Consider the following 16,258-nt stretch of genomic DNA (forward strand, 5'->3'; position numbering starts at 1 on the left):
TATGGAAATTAAGGAAGGCACAGCGGTTTTTAGACAGATTTTACAAAGCATTTTTGTATCTAAGATTTCATTTGATCTGTATCTGGGCCCTTTCGGAAGGAAGCCAGGTCAGGAAGGTGATGTGGGGCAGCGGAGACAGCATCAGGACCCACGGGGCTGCACTCCTGACTCGGCCACAGACACACACTAGTCATGTGGCCTGGGACTAGTTAAATGCTCTCTTTAATCAGTTTACAAGGGAGGTGGCCTGGATTACGACAGGGACGGTGCACGGCCCCGGGGAGGGGGGCCCTCAGCTCACGTGGGGCCTCCGTCCTGTCTGTATCACGCAGTGGGAAAGGCTCGTGGAGCTTCCAAGGGCTCACGAGCAGTGGAGGGGGTTTGAAACCCAAGTCTGCCACATTGCAGGGTCGTCCCTGGGGGGCATTTCCCTCTCGGTGAGACGTCAATCACTCGTCAGGGCCACCATTCTCCCTGGGCAGTGATTGAGCCACCCCAACGTCTGCATCACAGAAGCAGAGCCAGGCCCCTTGCATCCTAGGGAAGTCCCTCCAGAAAGGATAGGAGAGGAAGGGGAAGAGGATGCAGGGGAGCAGAGGACATCCCGTGAGTGGGGGGATAGACTATCTGGAGCCCCGGGGGAGCCTGCAGAAGACAGCTTCCTGGGGATGGGGAGGGATGGAGGGGGAGGGCTGCAGAGCCAAGTGGAAGTCAAGCACAGAAGTCCCGGGGCCGTGGCACCTGGGTCTCATCCTGACAGGTGTGCTGCGTGACCTGGGCTGGTCCCAGTCCTCTCTGAGGCTAGATTCCTCGTATATAAAACAGGAAAAATAATACCCACCCCACAGAATGGCTCAGCGCCCTTGTTCGAAATCAAGTTGTGTAAGAAATGCCTGCAAAGTAAGAGAGGCTCCTGGTCGAGGGGTCCAGGGATTTTACTTTAGGACGATTAAATGGAGGGAAAGAAGTCAGACAGAAAGATAAACAGTGCACGGTCTTAGGTAGCGGCTGAAAAGGTCGAACTCATAAAAGTGGAGGGCGGGATGGTTGGGGGTTAGGGGAAACGGGAGGCGTTGGTCAAAGGGTGCAACGGTCCAGTTATGGGAGATGAGGACGTCCTGTGGGTCGAATGCACAGCGAGGTGACTACAGTTAACGTGCTGGGGGTAAATGAGGCTCAGCTCAGAGTCGGGAGTCTCAGGGGATCCCCTGGTTCCGCACAGCCCACCGTGGGAGCCCCCAGCTTGGCAGGTCCCTCCCGCACCCCTCACGGAGGCATCGGCCTGGAGAGGCCCGTCTCGGGGGTGCTGAGGCCTGACAGCACCTGCAGGCCAGGCGTGTGGTCGGGGGCTGGGAGAGGTCTTACCAGTGAGCAGCTGGAGGTCTGGGAGGGGCTCGGAGAGGACCCCCCGGCACTGCTCCTCCACCGGCAACGGGATCACCAACAGCCCATCGGCCAGCTGAGGGAAGTCCTTGATGAAGTTGTTCTCCCTGCGGAGAGGAGCACAAGGACCGCCAGATGAGGGAGCGGAGGCTGCTGGGGCCGCGGGGGGCCCGGAGCCACACACACAGGCTCAGAGCGGGTCCTGGCTGCCGTGCCCCTGGCCCCCCGAGCCCAGCTCAGAGCACGTGGCCTGAGTCCTGACCCACCGTTCACGAGCCGTGGGGTCCACGGGAAGCTACTGGTCCACTCAGGACCTCGGGCTCCTCGCTATGACGTGAGAGCTCAGGGTGCCCGGAACCACTTAACGGGACAGGGCTGCCAGTTGCTTAAGACACAGTCTGATGCTCCACAAACAGTGCGTTTGGCTGCTAACCGCCCCCGCTGCATAAGCAGTGATGGGGGCGAGCCAGAGTGGGAGAGGACGGAGACCAGCGTGGGGTGCATGGAGAGGAAGGGCCGGGAGGCTTGAAAGAATGGGCGTCTGCTAAAGTGGAAGGGTCCTAAGGGATCTTTTGGATCAGACTCCTCCTTTTACAGATGGGGAAACTGAGGCCCAGGGAAGGGGAGCGACTTGCTCTCAGATGCCCACTGCCCCCCGCTCCGGGCTAGTGCTCGTTCCCCGGGCCATCCTGGGAAGCTCTGTTTCCAAGGCAGTCCTCAGGGTGGCCTCAGGGGACTGAACCCTGAACAAAGGGAGTCTTTAGGGCAGGTGGGATGGTCTCGGTGCACCCCACAGAGGCAGGCATCCATCGTTTACACAACAGACCTGCCTTAAAATACAACAGCCTGCCAGGAGAGGTGGTAAGTTTTCCGTTCCTGAGAGTGTGCAAGCAGGGACCTGGACGGCCACTTGGTAGGAACAGTTTCGGGGGCATTTCTGCATTAAAATCTGACATTTGGGGTCCCTTCACATTCCGAGACACAAATTACAGTCTGGAGAAGAGGAGGAGGAGGGGAGGAGATAGACAAAGGGAAGAGGGTATTCATCACTTCACTCTGCCCCCTGGAATGGGCCACTGTGACATGAAAACCAGAAAGAGGAACACCCAACCAGGGAATGCCAAGGTGATGCCTCCAGAGCCTGGATCTCTGGCAGTTCGCAAGCTGCTATGCTCTGTATGCCACGCCCCGCAGCACGCACCTCACCCTAGGCATCTGTCAACACCCCCCACCGCCCCCAAGATGCAGGAGTGTAGGGGGGCGCAGCTGCCTCACTTCTGGTCTGTATGCCACGCCCCGCAGCACGCACCTCACCCTAGGCATCTGTCAACCCTCCCTGCCCTCAAGATGCAGGTGTGGGGGGGGTGGCACAGCTGGGTCACTTCTGGTCTGTAGGTCACACCCCATGGCACACACCTCACCCTAGGCACCTGTCAACCCCCCCCACCTGCCCCCAAGATTCATTCCCTTGGTGAGTACCCGCCCTGTGCCTTGACTCCTAAGCACCCCTTGGGGGCCAGAGGAGGAGACATCATCCCCATTTTTATACCCATCATCTTCATCCCCATCATCATCATCCCCATCTTCATCCTCATTTTCATCACCATCTTCGTCCCCATCTTCATCCCCATTGTCTTCCTCATCTTCATGCCCATCATCACCATTTCATCCCCATCTTCATCCCCATCATTGTCCCCATCTTCACCTCATCATCATCATCCCCATCTTCATCATTCCCATCTTCATCACCATCATCTCCATCATCATCCCCATCTTCATCATCCCCATCTTCATCACCATCATCATCACCATCTTCATCCCCATCATCATCCCCATCTTCATCATCCCCATCTTCATCACCATCATCTCCATCATCATCCCCATCTTCATCATCCCCATCTTCATCATCATCCCCATCTTCATCATCCCCATCTTCATCATCATCATCCCCATCATCATCCCCATCTTCATCATCCCCATCTTCATCACCATCATCTCCATCATCCCCATCTCCATCATCCCCATCTTCATCACCATCTTCATCCCCATTTTCATCCCCATCTTCATCCCCATCATCATCCCTGTCACCACCATTGCTCACAACATCCAGAATCCTCATCAGTTGCTAGGGCCCGGTGCCGTGCTCTGTGTGCGTCTAACGGCTGAACCTTCGCAGCAAGATGGCTGTTAACTGTATCCTTTCTGCAGCTGATGAACACCGAGGCTCCAAGTTCAGAGGGGGCGAGCGTGCGGAGGGGAAGCCGGGTCTGGGGGTTGCTCCCGCTAGGTGGGCGGCGGGCACGAGTGTGTGCTGGGCGCGTGTGTGCACGGCGGTGCACTTCTAGTCGCCCCACATGCTGTTGCGTGTGTCACAGCGGTGCCCCCCCGGCCTGTCCAGGGCTGCGCGTGTACGTGTGCACACCTGGCCCAGCATCACGGCTGTTCCTAGGCGCCTGGTCAGCATCTGGTCTGTTTGCACACCTGGGCATGCGGAACTGCGACGTGAATAGAACAAGGGAGGCTTCTGGGGCCCTGGGAGTGCCCCCCAAGGAGCACGTACCCTCACCAGGGTTTGCGGGACTGCCGTTCCTCCTGTCTCCCCCAAGCGGGGCCTGTGGGGATACAGCTCTTCCCACAAAGATAAGGCCGTGGGTAGGGTGTCCCCTGCCCTAGGCAGCCGAACACATGCACGTGTGGGGCCGAGCTGGGCCCAGGGCCTCACAGGGACTGCACCCCGCCCTGGTCCTCCAGGTCTCCTCAGCTAACCCGGGGACAACAAACGAGCCATGCGGAGGAGGCAGTGGGCCCGGCTCTCAGGGACACGGGGTGGGCTGCATGCTTCTGGGGCCGTCCCGGGAGACCCAAGCATCTGCGCCCCTAGCAGGCGAGGGCAGGCAGCAGAAGGTGCCAAGGGCTCTGACCCCCGGGCCCCAGGTCTGCCCACACCACACCCCAGCTGCTCAGCCGGGGCGGACCCCGCAGACCCCCATCATGTCATCTGGGAAAGAGGATGACGCGTTCAGTGGGCCTTCATGAGATGGCAAGGCGCACGGCAAGCACGGCCTTTCCGTGAGCACCCGCTGTGCAGCAGGCTCTGCTCCGAGCCGGGACGTTTGTCCTCTCCCAACCCTGAGAAGCGGGTGCCGCTCCGTGCAAGGCTGAACAGGTGATGCGTGAGGCAGATGGAGCCCCCGGCTGGTCCGGCGCCAACGCTCCCATTCCTTGCCCCAGTGCTCAGGTGCGGGGAGCTGTTGAAGCCAGAGGAGGAGCACCCATGGGTGCACTGCGCCCACACAGAGCGCCGCGCATGATGACCCAGCCGCACCAGGGGCTCTGCTGTCCCTGCAACCTCCCCCGTCCTCACGCCGGCGGCCGGAGCTGAGCACCCCAGGCCAGGGGGGAGGCGGGGGCTCCGGGCCGTGCGGTGCCTCCCTGGGTGCATGCACCCTGCAGCTGGGGAGACCGAGCTGAATGCAAACTCCTTTGCTTTGGTTTGGTTGCCACTTCCCCATCGTGTGTGGGGGGGGGGGGGCTCCTTTTGACATCTGCCCTGGCACCGCTTCTAGAGGCAGAGCCACTGTCGTCAGCCCTATCTCTCTGCGTCCCGGCAGGCCAGCCTCCACCCGCTGGGCCAATCTGACCCCAGGGGGAAACGGGGAGGCAGCACAGCAGCCACCAGAGGATGGCTGGGGGCCTGGCTCCGGAGGAAGGTGCCCCCCCCCCCCCCCCACTGCCTGGAGCTTTTGCCAGGAAGCGGGGAGGATCCTGAGGAAGCGCTGATGAGGAGGCTGGGAGTCCGCAGGCCAGGCGAAGCCGGGTGAGCCAGACCCCAAGGGCACAGACCAAGGGAGGCTGACCCTCAGGCCTGGGCCCTTGGCGGCCGCCGGGGGATGGGCCATGCGTCCTGCATGGCCGCCGCCAGCAGAGGGCGCGCAGGGCCTTTGCATCGCCCGGCTCTCTGGGGAGGTGAGCACCGAGGGGAACTGCACCACCGAGAAAGTTCCACCAGGCCCAGAACCTCAGAGGGAACCCAGACAGCTGCTTCGGAATCTGCCCCCAACCCTGACCTGGGAAAAGGAGGCGTGGGGGGGGGGGGCGGGGTGCTGGCTACATGCAGTTGGCAGAAAGTGGATTCAGATTCTCAGGGCTTGTGTGCATGCATGGTGTAGGAAAAAAAAACCTATAAGACAACCACTCCTAATAATAGGAAGACAAGAAGAATGAGCAATATTCATTTATCAATCACGTTGGTTGATCATCAGCCACCGCCTAGACGGGGTGCGTGTGCATGTGCATGGGATCTCTGCACGGGAGCTCTGTGACACAGCTGCCCTTATTCCCATTTTATAAATAAAGCAAAGGGCCCTCAGGGAGGTGAAGGAACTCGCCCAGCTGAGGTGCAGTTAGGACGCGGACAGTGGCCAAGACCACCTGGAGCCGGGGGGTTGGGGGTCCTAGCCCAGCGCCTGGGACGCAGCACCTGTCCAGTGGGTCACCCGAAGTCCGAGCTCCTGGTCCCTGGGACAGCCTGAGACCAGGCGGGTCCGCTGTTTGCCGTCAGAGTGGGTGCGTTCTGGTGCCCAAGATGCGTCTGCATGCGTGTGTCTGTGTGTGCGCCTAAGTGGATGTCCTGTTTCAGTGACAGGGGCCCTGCTTCTTTTCTTTCTTTTCTTTTTGCATTTTTTTTTAAAGACTTATTTATGCCAGAGACAGAGTGAGAGAGCACGAGCAGTAGGGGCAGACGGAGAGGAGAGAGTCTGCAGCAGAGTCCACGCTGAGCGTGGCGCCGGACACAGGGCTTGGTCTCAACTGTAAGATCACGCCCTGAGCTGAAACCAAGAGTCAGCCTGCACCGACTGCACCATCCAGGGGCCCCGAAGGCCCTTGTTTCTTTAGACAAACATCTCCCCCAAAATAGCCACGAAAAGAGTTCCATCTCAGTTGATGTCATATGAAAACGATTAATCAAATTTTTAAGCTAGCAGATCCTGGGCTCTGGGGACTCAGGAGAACTCTGGGAGTGGGAGGTCTCGTTCGTTCCACAGGCATTTAGTCAGGCCTCTCGTGCTGCAGGGGTGGCTCTGCACACGAGGACACAGCAGTGGACAGGAGGCTGCCTCCGCGCACGAGGACCAGGAGGGAATGCGAGCAAGGCACAGGGGTCCGCGGGGCCTTCGCAATCTAGCCCCTGCCTACCGCTCCGGCCCCGTGCTTTGAGCCCCCGGCCCCTCGGCCACTGTTCTCCAGCTACACTGACTGCGCTTATGTTCCTCTTGCAGGGCACACTCGCTTCCTACAAAGGGCCCACTGGGGATTTGCCCCCGTCTGGAAAGTTCTCATCCCTGCCCCCTGGCCCCTGCCCCCGGCCATCACCGACTGATCATTCGAACTTGAGCAATCTGCCTGGGACCGGTTCTCCTGTCACACTCTCCCATAGCATCTGGCTCTTTCCTTCCATGAAGAGCGAGCGTCCCAGCTCCTGACTGTCGATATGCCCATGGGGACCTTGCTGGACACCTACCTACCTTGGCCCCTGGACTATGAGCTCTGGGGGGGCCAGGACCGGGGGTCCCTGCCTCTGTGCTGCCTCCCCAGGGCCTAGCACAGTGCAAACTGCGTACAAAGTGGGTGCTCGATGAACACTCCATCTAAGGGATATTGGGAATTTGTTCTAAAATTCCAGCTCTTGGGAAGCCCGGGTGGCTCAGCGGTTTAGCGCCGCCTTCAGCCCAGGGCGTGATCCTGGAGACCTGGGATCGAGTCCCATGTCGGGCTCCCTGCATGGAGCCTGCTTCATCCTCTGCCTGAGTCTCTGCCCCCCCACCCCCTGTGTCTCTCATAAATAAATAAATAAATAAATAAATAAATAAATAAATAAATAAATATCTTTAAAAATAATAATAAAATAAAATAAAATTCCAGCTCTTCCACATGGAGCTTCCACCCAGAGATTTTCCCTCTTCCTGAGTGCACAGGTGCCCGGCTCCTATATAGCTCAGATAGGAGCCAGGGGCCCCAGAGCCCCCCCATCCCTGAGCTCGCAGGGAACGGGTGGGAAAAGGGGAGCTCTCTAAGCAGGCGTTGATTAGACCTCCCGCTCTTGATGGACCCATGTGTACGTGTGTGCACTTGCGCTGGGGCGGAGAAGCCGGGCAGGGGGTGGGTGAGGGATGCCAGCAGGAAGCAAGAGGCCCAGGTAAGAAACCACCTCCTCTTCCATGTCATCGTCTCAATTGCCCCCCAGGTGGAATAAAACCTTCCAATCACTTTTCCCTCATTGATCTTGTTTGTGATTAGATCCCAGAGGTGGCCTTGGTCTGGCCTTGGTGGGCTCAGAAGTCCTCAGACATGGATCCACATGCTGGCTGCGTGGCTTTGGGGAGGTCACTTCCATTTCAGGAACCTTAGTGACCTCACCTGTAAAAACCGGAGTAAGGAGTTTGGGACTTCAAGGGGGTTGGGAGGAGGATTCATGGTCCCATGTCCTGAATCCCACACTAGATCCTGAATCTCTTCGAGAGCCTCAGAGGACCCCAGACAGCACCTATTCCTAGCAGAAGCCCCCTAAGCATCTGTCCAGTTGTGTGCAGAGGTGAGAGGCAGGCCTCTTTGCCCTCCATGCCACCTGCACCCCACCTCTAAGGGACTCCGACCTACAGAGCGTTTCCACGGAGGAGGCACCTTGTCTAGCTCCACTCGCATCAGCCACGCAGACAAGAATGACAAGCAAGGGAAGCTGGGCTCCTCCACCACCCTCCCCACCCCTCCTCAGGTCTTCCCTCCCTCCTGCCCCAATTTAAGAATATGTGTGAGTGTTTTGGATACATTAATACACAGCCACCAGCATGCAAGAGCCGATCACCCCTCAGTTCTGGGGAAATTAGCATTTAAATTGAGGTATTTCAGGGAAGTAAATCATCCCAGAGCCAGCCAGCACTGTCTGCAGCCCTTCTTAGTGGAAGGCAGGCCGGGAGCTGTGGCCTGCAAGCTGGTGAGTCTGCAGGGAGCGGTTGGTCTGCTGTCCCTGGCTCTCCCCAGGCTGCCCACAGCCTCTCAAAGGGCGGCAACGAACCCCCACCACGAATGAGGACATCTCCTCCGGTTTAAACAACGCCCCATCCCTCACCTACGACTAAACTGAGCCTTTCTGCCAAGTGAGAACAGTGTCCATGGCTGTGATGGGGTTTCCTCTGGGATCAATGAGCTGGGATGCTCATCTCGGCTCTGTGGCTGTCTAACTGGGGGTCTGGGGAAGCCACTCCCCACCCCCGGGACTGGGAGGGGCGAACGGTTGGTACAAAATATTTGGGTTTCTCTGAACCCCAGATGGAGAGGTAGTGGGCTGGATCCCATAGCCATTCTGCAGGTGCTGGAGTCCCAGAAACTGGCGTTTAAAGCAAAGCTGATGCCCATCCACGGACACCCTCCAGCCCTGCCCTTCTCCAGGAGCAATCCGAAACTGTTCTCCTGAGATCTGCTTCTTACGTAAGGATCTTTGTTTACGCTCTCTGCTCAAGCCTAGACTTAGTCATTCTTTAGCACTCAGCCTCTCATCATCATTCACTCATTCATTTGCATAACCAACAAATCTGCATCATTACATACCAGCCCTTGGGGATACAGGGACAAGATAGACATTGTCTGTCCCCAAGCTCCCACAGCCTAGTAGGAGATACATGTATACAAATGCTTCTATATACGGGTGCAAACGTGCACAAGGTGAATAATGGTTTTGAAAAGGTTAAAAGGAAGCATTTTTCATGCCCCATAAATCATATTTGTCTATGGCACCCCACCCACTAAATCAAAAAGCACTCATCCCTTAGGTAGAAGGGCAGATACCATCTAGAGAAGAAAGGGAGTCACTGCCCAGCTTTGCATCTCAAAGCTGACTTTGTAGTGTCTTGAGCGAGATAAGAGTTCTGAAAGCTGCCCTGTGCCAGAAGTGAAGGTCCCCTTATATATCAAAGCCAGGCCTGGCTGGCTCAGATCATAGCGTCTTATTTTAATGTACGGATGGTAGAGGCTCTGACCTCAGGGGCGTTGCCACCAGACAGGGAAAGGACGGAGGAAACCCTTCTTTCTGCCAGCAGTGCTGGGAGGGGCCGCCGAGGAGAGAAGGTGAGGGTGCGGGGGCAGGAGGTCAGACCCAAGGGCAGACAACCCCTTTCTGGACTATTAGAAGTCAGCACCCCCCTCCCCACCCACCCCAGCCTCGAGGGCAGCGCCTACAAATGCTTACGATACTGACAAGGGTTTGGGGCAAGCCCCAGGGCAGGTGGCAAGCCCCAGGGCAGGTGGCAGGACCTGGCAGCCACCCCCAGGTCGGGGGTTAGTCTGAGGGGCTGGGGAGCCCCTTTATCCAGCAGGCCGACGGGAGCTCCCGGGAGACAGAAGCAGTGGGTGAACAAGCGGCTGGGAGAAGTCAGCCTCCAACTCTTGCACCCGCAGGATGGAGAGAATAGAGCTGACCACACGTCCTGGCATAGCCCCCGGCGCCCGTGGGGAAGGCCACCTGAGATTAGAACAAGGGGGCTTCGGAGTGTGGGACGTCGTGACTTTGGACTTGGCCTTAGATTCTGGATTCTGGCACAGATCCCTTCTCTGAAGACCGCCCCAGTGCAAGGGGGCTTGGAGCCCAGCTCCAGTAAGAAATCACGTAAGGGCTCCAGCAAGCACCCAGCAGGCCACGTCTACACCACAGTCCTTCCGCCGTCCACACCACCTGAACCCTGAGGCCAAGTGGTGGGGGGCGTGCTTCGGGAGGAAGACACAGGGCTGGTCGGTGAGGAGTTCGGCATTGAATGGACTAAACAGTTTCCCTAAAGAGGATGTTCTGTATCCTTAATTGGCAATTTGAAATACTTTTTTTGCTATCAGTGGAATGGAAACTGGTGAGAAAGATTGTATCCGCGGTAGGAGATGAAGAAGACTACAGAGTTTCGCATAACTGAGTTGTACTGGGAGGACAAAGTTTAGATCTTTTACTGTTTAAAGAGATGGTTAGAGGTTGGAGTGATAAAGTTTAAGATTCAAAAAAAATAATAATAATAAAGTGAAAGTGTCATAAGGGAGGCTCAGAGACCAAGGGAGTACCGAGGAGGGGCACTTAACACAGACGGGTCAGGGGAGGAAGGCTGCCTGGAGGAGGTGAGCCTTGACTGATGGGGAGGGGTGATCCAGGAAAGAGCGAGGAAAGAGGGCAGAAAGAACAGCACGTGCAAAAGTCCAAAGTGGGACGTGTGTGTGTGAGAGAGAGAGAAGATGGAACACTCAAATAGCACATTCTGGAAATGAAAGAAACTAAGATTCAAGATGTCAAAGCATTGAGTAAAAAGCAAAGACAGGGGCAGCCCCGGTGGCTCAGTGGCTTAGCGCCGCCTTCAGCCCAGGGTGTGACCCCGGGGTCCCGGGATCAAGTCCCGCATCGGGCTCCCCGCATGGAGCCTGCTTCTCCCTCTGCCTGTGTCTCCGCCTGTTTCTCTCTCTGTGTCTCTCATGAATAAGTAAATAAAATCTTAAAAAAACAAAAAAAAACAAAAAAAAACAAAGAGGGGCTGGTGGAGGGGTCAGATCTTACGGGTCTTCAGAGTGATGCTAAGGAACACAGGCTTTATCCTGAGGCCGAGGAGACCCCCACTGCAGGGTTTGAAGCAGGGGAGCAATAGTGTCTGGCCAGAGCCTTCTGGAAAGAGAGGCTGGCCACAGCGCAGGGGATGAGTGGAAAAAGGAATAAGGCTGGAGCGAGGGAGAGCTGTCACGGGGCCTTGCAGCAGCCCAGACCAGCAGGGTGGAGGCCGTGGGACAGGGTATTGAGAGCAGACACAGCAGAGACACAGAGGGCCAGCTGCAGCCCGCTGCCCGTCAGCAGCTGCACGTCGGGGAGCCAGGCCCCCTGCCCTGAAACACCAGAGCTTTCCAGCCCGGTTTTCACTCCCCTTGGCCGGAGAGTGGCCCAGGGTGTCGTGGCCCATCAGGAAGTCCTCATCTTCTTCCTGCATCTACCAGCTGGCGGCCCATCTCCGCGCAACTGCTATGTGTGAGACTCCCAGGGAAAACCCCCAGCGTTCCGTGCAAGCTCTGCTGCCTCTAGAGAGAGGCTCCCAGAGCAGCCTCTTGTCCTTGGCAGGACACAGTTCACGACCTCTACCCTCTGGGCTGTTTTAGGGATCATGGGTGCAAAGTCGCCTCACTGGCCCTGCAGTGCAAGGGAACATTCTTAGCTCAGCCGAGGCCCACAACAATGAAGAGAGAGGAGACAAAGGCAGGGCAGAGAAGTGATTTATGTAAAGGCTTCTGGGTTTGCAAGACCAGAAGAGTCTACACATCCATAGTCTTAACTTCCAGCCCAGAGCTGCTTCCACTTGCATGTTCTGGAGGGTCAGTAAGAATGGCCACACTGCCTGCCTGACCCCTCTGACCCGTGGGCTCCTCCAAAGCAGGGGCTGTGTTTGATTCTCCATGGCAACCTCCTCTGAGCCCTCTCGAGGGCTTCCCAGAGAGCCTGCATCGTGTCATCTTCTCCAGAAGGCATCTCTGAGCCCCTTCTCCTGCTTCCACAGCACCTGACCCCAACCCTGACCCCAGCCTCTGGCAGGTGGGCTAGTCCTCTGCATGCCTGTTACCCATTCCAGGTTCTGTAGTTCTCGGTTGCAGGGACCTATTTGGCTGAGTAGCCTCTGCGCCCTCCTCATCTACACACCCTGCTTCCAAGGGTCTACGCAGACACAGGCCGCCACCCCTTCTCCCAGGGTCTGCTGCAACGGCCTGCCAATGAGGGCTCTGCATTCAGCCTTGACCCTCCAATTCATGTACCATCTGTGGCCAGAATGATTTTCTAAAATGGGGGTCCTAACTCACATGTATCACTGGCTCCGTGGATTAGTGTTCCGCGGCTTAAACCAACACACGCACCTGTTACAGTTCTCCAGGTCAGGTGTCTGATCATGGGTTTCGGGGCTACAGTCAGTCAGGTGTGGGCAGGGCTGCATGTTTTCTGGAGGCGCCAGAGGAGAAGCCACTCCCTTGCTTTGCCAGATTTTGAGACTGGCCACATTTCTTGGCTCCGGGCCCCCTTCCACCAGCATCAAAGCTAGCCAAGGCAAGTCCTTCTGGAATCGCCTCCTTCTGGCCTCCTCTCGTACCTCCCACTAACACTTTAAGGATCCTTGGGATGACATTTGGCCCACCTGGATAATCCAGGCGATAATCCCTTTATCTCAAGATCAGCAACTTTATTTCTACTTTATACTTTTAATCACCTTAGCCACGTAACAAGGTAATGTATTCACAGGGTCCGGGGATTAAACGTGGACATCTGGGGGGCATTATTCTGCCTACGATACTCCATCCATTCCCCCAGGAGAGCTTTGCTGAATCGTCTCTCTTCATTTGAGGGTTTGATACCCCTTCTCTGGGTTTCCACAGCACCCACCCCTCCCCTATCCTAGCATTTTCACACTGGACTGTGGCTCCTGGTCATTCACTGTCTACTGGACCAAGGGTGCTTGGAGGCAAAGACCACGTCTGTCTCACTTGCTGTCATACATCCAACCTTGACCCAGTGGCTGAAACACATACTAGAAAGCTCAGTAAGCTCTTACGCCATGAATGAATGAATGAATGAATGAATGCCTCCCAGCTGAATGGAAATGTAAAAGAGACACCCCATCCAGCTGTGGTACCGCAATCTCCTTTCGGTGAGGCCTGGGTCACTGCCTTATTCAGGTCTCCATCCCTATCCTCGTTCTTCCCTAGTTATATCTTGTATCAGAATAACAAGCATAATTTTTAAGCTAATACCGACTGATTCCTTACAATGTACTAGGCATTAGTCTAAGGGTTTTACATACGTCTCATTTCACACAGCATCCCCGCGAGGTAAGCACTCTTGTTCTTTTTTTAAATTTTTATTATTATTATTTTTTTAAATAAGGGAGCAGAAGATGAAGAGATTAATCAGTGCACAAAACTAGTAAGCTGGACTTTGAACAATTAAACTCCATGTTCTTAAAGACGAGGCAAAGCTATGCTAGTGATGTTTAATTTCGCCCCTAAATGCGAGGCTGAAAAGTCAAAGTCAGCTCGCTGAAAACACCAGTGCTGGCTGAATGTGCCAGATGGATGCCCACATTAATGACAGTAACTGCTCTTTATTGAAGGCACACCAGCGCTAGGTGCTCTGCAGGCTTTGTTTCTCACTTTTTTTTTTTTTTTGCTACAGACTGAACGTTTGTGTTCCCCCCTCCAAATCCCCGTGTCGAAACCCAATGCCCAGTGTGGTGACACCCGGAGGTGGGGCCGTTGGAGGCAATCGGGTCATAAGGGTAGGCCCTTCGTGAATGGGATTGGTGCCCTATGACCGAGGCCCCGAGAGCGCCCTGTCCCCTCCGCCAAGCAAGGAAAGGTGCCGTCTATGAACCAGGGAACAGACCCTCAGCCGACACCGAACCTGCCAGCACCTGGAACTTGGACTTTGCAGCCTCCAGAACTTGCAGAAATAACACGTTTGTCGCTCAAGCGTGCTGTTGATGGTAGTTTGTTACACAGCCCCACGGACGAAGACACCGCTAATACCTCGGAAAGTCGTTATTCTGACTCTCGATGGTGGAGGCGAGGAAACCGGACCTCAGCGAGGTGAGGTCACGTCCCTAGGCTCACACGGTCTCCTGCCCCTCCCGCGTGCATACGCAGGTGTGCACGAACACGTGGGCGTGCACACGCTGTGCAGCCTGGGAGACACATCGCACATGCCTTCCCTCTCTAAATGCAAAACCATTTCCACCAGTGGCACCAAACTCACTTAAGCATTCCAGGCATGGCTGCTACTAACTCCTGCCCCGGTAATTGCAATCCCTGAAATGGAAAGAAATTGCAGGCTAGAGAAACATTATCTTCTCTTCATCCCCTTCGCCCTCCATCTCCTTGCCTGGTGTGTCGGCACAGGGACTCCTCATTGTGTCCTGATGCCGGGAGCAGGCCGGATCACTGTCACTGGGGCCTCTGGAGCTGCTTGCCCAACTTGTCCCTCCAGTTCTCAGGGGAGGGAATCAAAGGCCCCCATAGGCAGGGGTGGCGAAAGGTCGACATCACTCGGCCCAATCTCTGCATTTTTTTCTGACCAAGTTATCTCTGCTTTTCAGATGCTATTACGGAGATCTAAGGAGAATTAGCCTTGGCCCAGATCTACCAGAGACGGAGATCCGGACCTACAGGCTGCCTCGGAACCCAGATCCGTAGGGTCTAAGTGAAGAATCCCTTGGTCCGAGTGGCTGCTGAGGCTTGGAGGGAGGAGCACACTCAGACCTGGTCACTGACTCTCTATAGCCACAGCCCCAACTGCACATCGAGGTTTACAGTGCCCCCCCCGCCCCGATTCCGGAAGGGTATAGCTGCTTATATCACAGTCAAAGGCAGAAGCCTATATCCCCGTTCCCTTAAAAACATCTCAATTGCAATAAATAAATAAATAAATAAATAAATAAATAAATAAATATTAAATTAAATTAAATTAAATTAAATTAAATTTAAAAAAAAATCTCAATTGCAAGGCACCTGGGAGGCCTGGTTGGTTACATGCTTGCCTTTGGCTCAGGTCATGATCTCCAGGTCCTGGGATGGAGCCCCGCCTCGGGGTCCCTGCTCAGCCTGGAGCCTGCTTCTCCCTCTGCCCCTCCCCACCTACCCTTGCTCTCCCTCACTCTATTTTCTCTAACTCAAATAAATAAAATCTTAAAAAAAAATCTCAATTGCAATTAAGATCTTCAGATTCTGGTTTTCAGGGCATTCTGTGTCCTCAGGGCACCCTGACCCCCGCACCTCCACTCATGTCCGTCTCAAGGATGCAGCTTAACAGCAGACACAGAACAGGTGTGCTAAAGCACTTGCTGAATGAGTCCAAGGGTGGATCACAGAGTGTCTGGATCCTGGGGTGTGCTCTCACCATTCTGCACGTACCTGGACAAGGAGCCAGGTCTGTGAGGCTGTGCTGCGTGGCCTTCGGCAAGCCCCTTCCCATCCCTGGGGCGTCTTTTAAGCCCTGGGGTCATGTGTTTGGTGAAAACAGGTATCCCCTAATGGCTCTAGCACAGATGGCTAAGAGGAGGTCTGGAGAAGGGGAGCCCTGTCACGTGGCACATGCGTTTACACCGTGGTTCAAGCCCCCATCCCTTACATGGCTCTGGCTAGACAAAACCCTGAACCGTTTCTGGGCCTCTGTTTTCTCATCAGAAAAAAATGGGAATAATCATCATCCATCCTAGCCCTACATACTTGCTGTAAAGATTAAAAGAGCCCATGGTCTGAACTGCTTAGATGAAGGCCTGACAATAACAGACTCTTGATAAATGGTAGCCAACACGGCTGTGGAGCAGTTTTATTTAACATTCTCAAAAAGCCTGTCTTGAATAGGAGTAAGATGCAAATTTTAGAGCTGGGATGAACCTCAAATTCTTTTCTTCTCCTTTCCAGGCAGCAGACACAGCTTGTCCAAGTCACATGATGGGACTATAATGAGAACTCAGGACAGGTGGCTACTAATTTGGAGTTGTTTCTATCCTGGGATTTTTTTTTTTCTTTTTTTTTTTTTTTTTGGCTGGTGGACTTGATTTGTTCCTAACCTCACACACTACCCCTGATACCCAGGAGAGTCATTAATGCTAAAGGCAGTGTCCCCAGTGCCATATGTGGAACACCTCTCTTCTTATCACAGGGCACACTGAAACCGTTGTGCTGTGTCTATGCCCCGCACATGGGGGGCCGAGACTGGGTCTTCTCTCTCCTTCTTCAGTTCCCAACAACACATTAGGTACATAGAAGACTCTCGAAAACATATGTGAAATTGAACCTCCAGTAGGTCGGACTCCACATTAAATGT

At 55.3% G+C, this 16,258-nt stretch overlaps 1 protein-coding gene across 6 annotated transcripts in view; it reads right to left on the reverse strand.

Annotated features, from left to right (window-relative positions):
- The window catches only part of ASTN2 (astrotactin 2), an 850,745-nt gene that overhangs the window by 238,665 nt on the left and 595,822 nt on the right, over window positions 1-16,258 (reverse strand). For all 6 annotated transcript variants that reach the window (XM_077913090.1, XM_077913089.1, XM_077913088.1 and 3 more), the window contains one exon: window positions 1,366-1,490. In XM_077913090.1, coding sequence (XP_077769216.1) covers window positions 1,366-1,490 — 125 coding nt within the window. The remainder of the gene's footprint in view (window positions 1-1,365; window positions 1,491-16,258) is intronic.

This window comes from Canis aureus, chromosome 10 (genome assembly GCF_053574225.1).
Source record: "Canis aureus isolate CA01 chromosome 10, VMU_Caureus_v.1.0, whole genome shotgun sequence".
In the NCBI taxonomy this organism is placed as follows: Eukaryota; Metazoa; Chordata; class Mammalia; order Carnivora; family Canidae; genus Canis; species Canis aureus.